Below are 11320 nucleotides of genomic sequence, written 5' to 3'. Positions count from 1 at the left end.
CACGGTTTCCACAAAAATATTGTGCAGCACAACTATTTTCAACATTGCTAATAATCATAAATGTTTCTTGAGCAGCAGATCAGCATATTAGAATGATTTCTGAAGATCATGTGACACTGAAGACTGGAGTAATGATGCTGAAAATTCAGCTGCGCATCACAGAAATAAATTACAGTTTAACACCTATTCGCATAGAAAACAGGTATTTTAAATATTGGAATAATATTTCACTTTTGATCAAATAAATGCAGTCTTGGTGAGCAGAAGAGACGTCTTTCAAAAGCACCCCAAACTTTTGAACATTAGTGTAGTTTGTAAATGATCTTTAAGCACTTGAGTGGAATAAAGCCTGGTGTTGTGTTTGTTGATAATGGCGTAATCGGTGTGCTGTGAAGTGTGTGAAACAGACGGATGACCCTGAATCAAGAGATGAGTCTCATCTGGAAAGAAGGCCATCTCTCTGCCCCCTTTTTGTGTTTTGAAGAGGATTTGATTTTTTCAGGGTTATTGACCTAAAGCCAATATTAACACAGTGACACTCGCCCATCACTGCTGTCTCTCATATAGATGGAAAACCCTGCTTAAAAGCCACTATTTCAGGGGAAACCTAACAAAATTATTTTTCATTATTAGGTCACAGTCCACTGGGAGCCAAACAGGTGCGTGTGAATATTCATTTTCATCAATATATCAAAATATCTGTAGCAGTTTCTGATTGTGCTTTGGGTCTAAACTGATGAATATTTGTCAGATATTCTGTTGTCAAGTTATTTTTTTTTTTTTAAATATCAGTGCATCTTTTGTTTTAAGTATGCATTATTATTATTATTTAAATAATAACAAATAAAACATGCTTAAACTGATTTTATTTTAGTTGCTAAGGCAATATTTCTATTTTGTTTAACAATGTAAATGGTAAAACTGCAATAAACAATTAATAAAAAACTATATAGTAAAAAAAAATCTAATAAAAATGGCAAAATTACTAAAGCAACTAAAATAAAAATATAAACATAAAAACTCATTTTAAAAATATGAATAAAAACTATAATATTATCTTAAAATAACCTGAAAGGCTTTATTCATCATTATGAGTGAATCGCATTTTTATGCATGTTATTAGATAAATAAATTGCTAAGTTAAGCACTGCATGATTTGCTTTTATTTCCCAAGAGTTTGAAGTCCAACGTTTGACCGGTCATGAATAGAACACGTCTGAATTTCTCACTCTAGAAATACTTAAACGTGATATTAATAGTTCTATTTAGAATCACATCAACCTGAAGAACCTTTATGCTGAAATAGTTCTTTGCAAGAGTTCTTTATGTAACTTATAACTTATAAAATACATTACTGAGATGTTATTATTGAGAAAGTGTTTATTTCTTCAAGTTTAAAAACCAAAGTTGAAATTTCACTGAACTGTGATGTGTAACATAGTCAGTTAATATTTAGTGTAGTATCTGAATTAGATAAATATTCGGGGTTTCATTAACATTTCTATCAAACTTTGATATTTTACCCCTTAAGGTCAGACACTATATGTAAAACCAAGGCATGCACCAAATTCACTAAATTTAGCAGTTTTATTCCTATCTATATTTTGAAGGCTTTTATAGAGGGGTTTGTATATAACAAATGTGTTTTTCCAGCCTGATGAATCTTCATTTCTGGTTATGTTTGTGTTCTGGTGCTTCAAAGAACCCAGAATCCAATATACTGATATGAAGAAGCATCTTTAAACAGCCACACAGCAAATTATGAACCCTATAAAGCAAAACCATAAGAACCGTTGAAGAACCTTCATTTTGAGAGTACGGTTTTGGTCAAAAGTTTGCATACACCTTGCAGAATCTGCAAAACGTTGCTTGTTTTGTGAAAATAAAAATGCATGTTTTTTTTTTATTTAGTACTGTCCTGAATCAGATATTTTACATAAAAGATGTTTACATATAGACCACAAGACAAAATAATAGCTGAATTTATAAAAATGACCCCGTTCAAAAGTTTATATACCCTCGATTCTTAATACTGTGTTTTTTTTTTGTTTAGTGATGTTTGTTCATGTGTCCTATGTTTGTCCTGAACAGTTAAACTACCCGCTATTCTTCAGAAAAATCCTTCAGCTCCCACAAATTCTTCAGTTTTCCAGCATCTTTTGCATATCTGAATCCTCTCCAGCATATGATTTTGAGATCCATCTTTTCACACTGAGGACAACCGAGGGACTCATACGCACCTATTACAGAAGGTTCAAACATTAAGATCCAGGGGGTGAGAACTTTTGGAATTTAAAGATCAGGGTAAGTCTGACTTATTTTGTGCTCTGGGAAATATGCAAGTATCTTCTGTAGCTTCTGAGGGGCAGTACTAAATGAAAAACATTATGATATTAAAACTAAATTTACACATCTTATTCAGTTCAAAAGTTTTCACCCCCAGCTCTTCTTTCTGTAGCATTAGTGACCTTTTGAACCTTTAAACATATTTTATGTAAATATCTTACTCAGGACAGCACTAAATAAAAAAATCCCTTCTATTTTGGTAAAATAATGAACGTTTTTCAGATTCTGCAAGGTGTATGTAAACTTTTGACCACAGCTGTTTATCTGTTTGTTTGTGTGAATAGTCTCAGAATCTCTGGTTCAGGATGGCAGCGATGGTGTTTCAGCTGATGGGAATGTTTCTGGGAATCGTGGGCTGGTGTTTGGAGTCCAGCTCCACAAACTCAGCCGTGTGGAGGAAAGCCAGTCACGGGGAGGCAGTGGTGACGGCCAGCTCTCAGTTTGAAGGTCTGTGGCTGTCGTGTGCGTCTAACTCGCTCGGAGCCATTCACTGCCAGAGATTCAAGACCGTCCTGGGCCTTCCAGGTGAGACACGCGCTCCACGTGGCCTTCGCTCGCATTACGTCACACTGCTGCTTGGTTTCAGTGATACAGTATCATGAGCGTTTTACTGTTCGCCTGTGGCTCAATCCTGTGACAAAACGAGGTTATACTAGTCATAAAAACACTCACACACACACCTTTATTCTAGAATACAGTACAGTTTTCTGCAGATGTGTCTCAAATGATTGCAGTTTGACTCTTGGGCAGAATTTAGAATTTAATTCTTTTAATTTATGGGTTCAGATTTAAATTGGCCACAATCTACAGCAAGATGAACTGAAATTTGATTTACAGGAAGTGGATTTACTTTAGGAAGTTTAATTTTTTTAAAAATTACTTAAAGAAAAAAATGTTAACTAAAACTAAAACCATTTTCCAAAACCGTTTAAATCAAAGTTTTTGGGCAGAATTTAGAATTTAATTCTTTTAATTTATGGGTTCAGATTTAAATTGGCCACAATCTACAGCAAGATGAACTGAAATTTGATTTACAGGAAGTGGATTTACTTTAGGAAGTTTAATTTTAAAAAAAATTACTTAAAGAAAAAAATGTTAACTAAAACTAAAACCATTTTCCAAAACCGTTTAAATCAAAGTTGAAATAAAATAAATATTGGAGGAAAAATAATAATAAAAATTAAAAAAACATGAAAATTAGAAATGGTGTATGTGAAATACATAAGTTTAAGTACTAAAATTAAGATAAATAAATATATTTAAAAAATAATTAACAAAATTACAAAAGCACATAACAAAATTACTAAAAACCTAAACTAAAAATAAAATGAAAACTGAAAATATAAAAATAAAAGATCATTCAAAATATTAAAGGGGTCATATGATGCTGCTAAAAAGAACATTATTTTGTGTATTTGGTGTAATGAAATGTGTTTATGCGGTTTAAAGTTCAAAAAACACAGAAAGGAAAAATTGAAATCGCATCATATGACCCCTTTAATGAATACTATAATCAGGGTTATTATAGTAAAAAAAAACATACTTTATTTGAGCTAGTTGCCAAAGCAACATTTCTCTTTTTTGTTTAGTTTATCGTCAAATATCTAAACTGACTAAAACTAAATGAACTAAAAGTTATAAATGAAAAAAAAAGAATCAAAACAAACATATTTTATAAAAATACAAAACATGACAGTTCTAAAACAAACAAAAATTGAAGTGAAAACAGAAAAATAAAGGCAAACTCATAATGTTAACAAAAACCATAATGCTATATCAATGATACTAAAATAACATTGACTATAATAGTATATAAATCATACAAAAATATCAATAACATTAAAAAACTAACTACAAACTGATCTGTTGGCTTCAAGACTAGGAGCTGTAAAAATATATTGAGATGGTTTTTGGTACTTATACCGCAAATATATATTCTTAAGGACATCAAAACCTAAAATAAAACTCCAGAAAGGTGTAAACTATGGGACCTTTATTAAACGTTTAGGCAAGACTTTAAGCCATCATTCAAAGTTCATCTTGATAAACTCTAGTTAAAACTGACCCTTGTTTCAGCTCTGCTTTATATCAAATGTGTTCAGGCACACACAAAATCTAGTTCATTTAGAATCAGAAGGTGACTGTTTATTTAGTTTGACTTTCTCATTCTTAAAGCCACATGCACCTCGACCCCAGTTTGACCTCATTAAAGGTCAAGGGTTTTAGAGGCTGTTTTGGAGGTCAAATTCAAACTTTTCTCTATTGAGTCACATGACTCTTCCTGCATTGACTTCCACGTGTTCTCTAGTGAAAGCCATACAGGAGGGACCAGAGTTTATGGTTTTATGACTCTTATAACACACTGACACAGTCAAACACAGTCCCATCCTGGTACGGCGCTCGGGTCGGTGTGAAGTCTGTTGTGGATTCTTTCGTTTATTGGATACTGTGTGGATTTGAGCCGTGTTAGTTGATCATGTCGACGGGGGTTCAGCTGCTGGGGTTCTTGATGTGTTTGGGAGGCTGGCTGCTCTCCTTCGTGTCGTTGGTGAATGATTCGTGGCGCACGTCGACGTTTGCGGATCAGCTGATCACGTCTGTGTGGTACTATCAGAACCTGTGGCAGTCGTGTGCCGAGGGAAGCACCGGCGTCAGAAATTGCAAGCAGTTTGAGTCCATGCTGTCTCTGTCTGGTAACTCACACTAACTAGAGTTTGTGCTGTTCATTTTGAATAGGAGAAATGGATTGAGGGGATAAGTGCTCATGTGATTTGTCAGTTTCAACATCGTTGGCATTTTTTAACAAACTTACAATGAAAAAAATTATATTTAAAATTATTATTTACAAATATGTGACCCTGCCTGTGAAAACCCAGCTAAAGGGTTTTCAAAGATGTAGAACATTCTGTGAAAATATAACCTTTATATCTTTAATACTGACTGAGTAAAGCCATGTCAAAGATTGGAATCATAGTGAAATTAATGGTTGGTTGAAATCAAACTTTGATGCTTGTTATCTCATAATTAGATTTTGAGACTTTAGCCTGGATTTCACAGAGAGGGTCACATATCATCATGGCACAAATATTTAATTTAGTAAAATTTATCTTAAATTAAAAAAAAAAAAATTAAGAATAGGCTTCATTTCATGCACTATATAATTTTTTATTTCTTTTGCTTTTGATATTTACTGACTGTATCATTACCATATCCATATACCATGTTACTTGAATTCATCTTTCATTAGTTTTGGGTCAGATTTTTTATATTTTTGTGTCACCAAAATACAGTAAAAATAGTGAAATATTATTATAATTTAATATAGCTGTTATCTATTTGTATAAATTGTAAAATGTAATTTATTTCTGTGATCAAAGCTGAATTTTCAGCATCATTACTCCAGTCTTCAGTGTCACATGATCTTCAGAAATGATTTTAAGATGCTGATTTGCTGCTCAAGAAACATTTCTGATTATTATCAATGTTGAAAACAGTTCATATTTTAGTGGAAACTGTGATACATTTTATTTTTGAGGATTCTTTGATGAATAGAAAGTTCAAAAGAACAGCATTTATTTGAAATAGAAATCATTTGTCATATTATAAATGTCTTTACTGTCACTTCTCATCAATTTAATGCGTCCTTAATGAATAAAAGTATTAATTTCTGACCCCAAACTTTTGAATGAAAGTGTGCTTCAAAATTGAAGAAAAGTGTAAGCAATTATATTTTGCATTTTTGACATTATTTTCAACACAATGAAAAAAAAAAACTTTTTAAATCAGAATAAATGAAATGCAGTTCAATAATGACAATTAAATACTTAGTTTAATATAATTAATTTAAATGAAAAAAAAAAGCAATGTCAGAATTAAAATAATCACAGTGGTCTCAAGAACAGGCTTTACTTTCATGGAAAATATAATTAATTAATTTTAAATTATATATTTTTTATTTTGCTTTTGGGGTGAAATATGACCTGGACTTAATAGTATATCAGTTTTGCACTCTCAGAAAAAGGTACAAAAAGCTAAAAGGTATGTTTTTGTATTGCACTAAACTGGGCAGCACATCTGAGGAGTCGAAGGGCAAGATCAGCCTCACAGCCGGAGTCATGTTCATCCTGTCGGGTCAGTATAATAACGCACACTCTGACTGAATGATCAAACATATTCACATGTTCTGCCTGTTCTTATATATTTTTTATTTTGCTTTTGGGGTGAAATATGACCTGGACTTAATAGTATATCAGTTTTGCACTCTCAGAAAAAGGTACAAAAAGCTAAAAGGTATGTTTTTGTATCTTATTTCCCTCTAAATGGTACATATTTGTACCTTAATGGGTACATTTGTATTTTAAAAGTACATATTAGTACCTCAAGTGTGCTTATTAGTACCTTTTAAAAGCAGTTTTTATCTTTTTTATGAGAGAATACCATGCTATTGCCTTAATGTTCAAATATCATATGCATGTACAACAAACTTTATTACTACCATAATTGATACTCCCATGGTGCATGCACTCTTAGTCATTTGTATGTGTGCACGTAAATTAATTAAGCATATGGAATGTGTTTCTGATGTGATTGCTGTGTGTGTGTGTGTGACCTATTGAAGTACTGAAATCTGTTTTGTACCTTTGTAATACACTGATAACCACCAAATGCAGAAAGTCACATGATGAACCGAAGCCACAAACACTAAACACCATCATGGTAACACACATGAAACTGAAATAATGCAATAAACATTCATTTAACAACATTAGGTGTAACACACAACCCTAATATACAAAACTGATAAGAAAAAACTAAAAAGAAACAGTTATTTCAACAAAAAAAACATCAAATTTGAAATGTAACGCAGGGAATTCTGGGAATGTCAATTTACGGTTATTCACTGTAAATTATACAGTCTTTTTCACTTCCAAAAACGGTATACTACCGTAAAATTAATGTCCAATACAGTTTTTCACCGTATATAGTAGGGAATTTACCGTTAACCATTTAACAGGTTTTTACTGTAGCATTTTTACAGTCTTTTACCGTTAAATTCACGGTAATTTTTTACAGTGTAGATTTAACCCTGTAAAGTCTGACATATGAAACAACAGTCTAAAAACGGTTTTGAAGCTGAAGAGTTTATTGAACCTTCAGACAAAATATTTAAAAAGAGTGTGCATATGTGTTTCTGATGAGTATCATATTTGATCCATCAGGGTTTTATGGCTCATATAGTCTGATATAGTGAGAAAACAGCTCAGTTTTATTCAGTGTTGGTGCAGATGCTGATTTATATGATGCTTGTAATGTAAATCAATGAGATCTTTATAACAGTATAGCAGATACTTACATAAAATGATCTAAATATCAGTCGTCGCTCTATATCTCCAATAACATGTCTTAGTAAGATGAGATTGAAATGATCCAAACATATAATGTGATGCAATCCGATGCTGATTGAGAGCTGAAGAAATAACCGCTCCTCAGAAGATGTGAGATGTTCTGGAGGCTTGTGAAGATCATTCCTCCGCTGAGGAACAGTGAAAGTAAAGCTTCTGGAAACAAACGCTCCTCAAAAGATCCTGAAGATCAGATTTGAGAATCTAAAAAATGATTGATGGAGAATCAAGTAAAGCTGAGCTGCTTCAGTCCAGTAAGTGTTCATCTGGAGATATGACTGCAGTTATTCTGACCTTTACTTGATAAAAATCAGCCAAGATTTGACAGCAGAAAGACACATGAAGTACAACTACACTAAAAGAGCTTTTACATGATAAAAAACTCTAAACTATCAATCACACGACAGGAGGCATGGAGTTGATTGTGTCAAACAGCAAAGTTTGATCATTTACAGGCCTTGGATGAATATGATTTAGAAGGTTTTATAGGGTTAAAACACACTTTTGGGCTTGGGTTATCTTGTAAATGCCAATAAACACGCTCACATGCGGATGTTTCAGGTATGAACTGGGCGCCGGTCTGTATCTGGGATGGGCGGCTGCAGCTCTGGCTATATTGGGCGGAGGAATCCTCTGCACTTCCTTCAAGAGTTCAAGACCTGCCAAAACACGGTGAGTCTCTTACCAGAGACGGATCACAGCTCTGAAACTAATCTGTGATGAACACAACAACAACGAGTCATGACTTTCTTTATTCTCTCTCTTTCTCAGGGGTCACGACTATAACTACAGCTCTTCACAGCCGCAGAAGAAGATCTACAGATCAGCGCCGGCGTCAGAAAACAGCACCTCTAAAGCTTATGTCTGAGCCTCTCATTTTAGCTTTCATTTTTTTGTACATGGAAATGTGTATTTTTTTAGTACTTGCATTTTAGAAGTCGAACGAATTGAGCTTACTTCATTGACTGAATGTGCACCAATATTTAGCGTTGATTTCGTAATGAGTTCATTATTTCATAATCTTGCATTAAAAATGTATATAACTTTCTCAGCTTATATGAAAAGACTTCAGTTTTAAAGTTTCAACTAGCAGATGCTGGCAGTGTTTCAGAATTAGATCATCTATAATTCACTGCATGTAAAATATCAGCTTTGACTCGATTCTGATACGAAACACTCACTTTACGGTGGAGTTATTATAGTGAACTAAAACTGAAGCCAAGATCTTTGAAAAAACTGAAATAAAATATTTTGCCTGTAACTTATTTTTTTTCAGCTAGTTGCCAAGGCAATATTTCTCATTTTCATTTAGTTTAACTTGATGTACTTAAATAACTAAAACTAAAACGGAAATAAAAATGTATAAAAACTATAGAAACTAATACAAATGACAAAAAGACACAACAAAATTACTAAAACTTTAACTCAAATTTTAAAAATAAAAACTAATTCAAAATATGAATAAAAACTGTAACAGTATCTTAATAATATTGCTTTACACCATCACATCAATTCTGTATGTCATGTACATTTTCATGCTATGGATCAATTTAGTATGTTATATAAATGTTACACGGTCTGTTCTGGTGTTTTGAAAGGCTCATTGTTTTCTGAAATTGCTAGTATGTGTGTTTTGTCATTGTTTCTGTGAATAAAACAATTCTGTGACGTTTTTGCAATCATGCAAACAGTTGTTTTTTTCATGTTTTACTGTAGTTATCAGCCAAATCCCAGAGATTTCTTTCATTTTCAGTTTTATTGAAAACAGTGTGTGAAGCGTGTGCTTGATTCCTTTGACAACAACCTGTTAAAATAATTGACTTTGTCCCTTCGGCTGGATTGGACTGGATATGACAATAAAGTTTCATAAAACAATACATTTCTAAACCTTATCTTGATATTTCTTGAAAATGCAAACATATCAGGCAATAAAAAACAGATGATAAATCTATTATTTTAACCAAAATACAAAATGGGAACAGCATTTGTGACTGTTTGAAATATTAACCTTATGACTTATAGAAAGAAATGTATATAAAACGCTTCCAAACTGCACAAAAGAATAGCCTAATTATAATTTGCTCACCATATTATCCTGAAAATACTACTTATATAAATTTTTTTTGTTTGCTTTTAAGAGTTTTTTTTTAAACAAACGTATTCAAATAACTGATATAATGTTCTTGTTTATGGATTGTGATACAGGATTATTAGAGATTGAAAATAGGCCTACAGTTCTCCAGCGTTTTTTTATTTTTAAATTTTTTTTTTTATAGAACTCTTATGTTTTGTAACTCTATTTTCCAGTTGAAATCTCAATACATAAATCTTTAAAGCTAAAAAATATAATTGATTTTTTTTAATTAACCAAATTTTATATTTTATCATGGTTACCCTCTCTATATTATGTATTTGTTCTCTTCTTTTTTCATTTTTTAAATTCATGAGTCATGCAGGCTTTTTTTTGAAGGGAAAACGTGAGAAGCACGCGGTCGTGACGTAGAACTCCCGCGACGGCGCAGCAGGAAACAGACGTCTGTTGAGCCAAAATGGCGTCCGTGATGCTTCAGTCTGGAGTGGGTTAGCATGAAACCTGTTCGATTAAACCTATTATGACACGGTTCGGCTCTTATTATTCGGATTAATCTTTTTTTTTTTCATTAAGAAGAGTCCGTCTAAACTAGCGGAGACGCGTCTAGATGCTGTGAGGTAAAGTAAACCAGCTGTTTATCGAAAGTGAAAGTCAAGTGCAGCGATTAGCCGGTGCAGATCTGAGAAGTCGCATTAAAATAAGTAAAAACCGCAACAACAACCGATTATTTATTAATAACGGCACTGTTTATAATCAGATTACACATTGTGCTGTTTATTTAATGCGTTCTTGTTAGTAACTGTCACAAACGATCAGTTTGGTTTGCTCACATCACATCTGTCTGAGATCTGTCAGGTTTTTTCGCCGAATTATTGTTTATATTTTCCATTTAACCTGTTTGAAACATGTTTTACGTGTCATCAGTCTTAAATGTCTTTGATTGAGCATCATGGCAGGTTTATTTCCACCCTGCAGCTGGAATGACAAGGCAGATCTCATAATTGATTCATGTAAACCCTGTATTATTGATTATTATTGATTGACACTAATATCTGATCAATCACGTGTGATAAATTCATTCTGCTCTGAAGGCAGATCATTAATACAAATGTGCATTAAAATATACAAATATGTCATTTGAATATGCATTAGTGATCTGTCCGGTATTAATAAAAGTAGCCTAGTTTTTCCATATAGTTTACAGATTTAGTTATTTGCTTTATTTAGTTCTTTTTTTAATTAGTTGGTTATGCTGCGTTAAAGTCCTCATGGGAAGTTCGTACTTACGAGTTGACAAGTCGTAATAACGACGTCAGGTGCGTTTTTTTAACTCTAGTACATCTGCAAAATGAGGAATAAAGAATGTGCATTATTGTATTTTCGTTTTTTCTGTTTTTATTCAATTTATGAAGGCGAAAACTGAATCATTATATATTCTATCTATATATTTATATATAATTATACAATAATATAATATTTT

The 11320-nt window shown here is 32.6% G+C and overlaps 1 protein-coding gene and 1 pseudogene across 1 annotated transcript; both read left to right on the top strand.

Annotated features, from left to right (window-relative positions):
- Window positions 1-523: 523 nt before the first annotated feature.
- LOC107756224 (claudin-19 pseudogene) lies at window positions 524-3032 on the top strand (annotated as a pseudogene).
- A 5227-nt stretch (window positions 3033-8259) lies between these two features.
- On the top strand, window positions 8260-9030 carry LOC107756225 (claudin-9-like). The gene is made up of 2 exons (XM_016573264.1): window positions 8260-8420; window positions 8520-9030. Exons 1-2 carry the CDS (start codon window positions 8275-8277, stop codon window positions 8614-8616), a joined length of 243 nt encoding a protein of 80 aa, XP_016428750.1. The 5' UTR covers window positions 8260-8274; the 3' UTR covers window positions 8617-9030.
- The last annotated feature ends 2290 nt before the right edge of the window (window positions 9031-11320 follow it).

The sequence above is a fragment of the Sinocyclocheilus rhinocerous genome, unplaced genomic scaffold, assembly GCF_001515625.1.
Source record: "Sinocyclocheilus rhinocerous isolate Xijiao unplaced genomic scaffold, SAMN03320098_v1.1 scaffold592, whole genome shotgun sequence".
Classification (NCBI taxonomy): domain Eukaryota; kingdom Metazoa; phylum Chordata; class Actinopteri; order Cypriniformes; family Cyprinidae; genus Sinocyclocheilus; species Sinocyclocheilus rhinocerous.
Note: the sequence above shows the minus strand (reverse complement) of the source record. Positions and strands in the feature narration are given on the sequence as shown.

Coding starts and splice junctions, on each gene's coding strand:
- LOC107756225 (XM_016573264.1), top strand. CDS start 8,275: ATGCCAATAAACACGCTCACATGCGGATGTTTCAGGTATGAACTGGGC. Junction 8,421..8,519: donor TCAAGACCTGCCAAAACACG/GTGAGTCTCTTA, acceptor TCTCTTTCTCAG/GGGTCACGACTATAACTACA.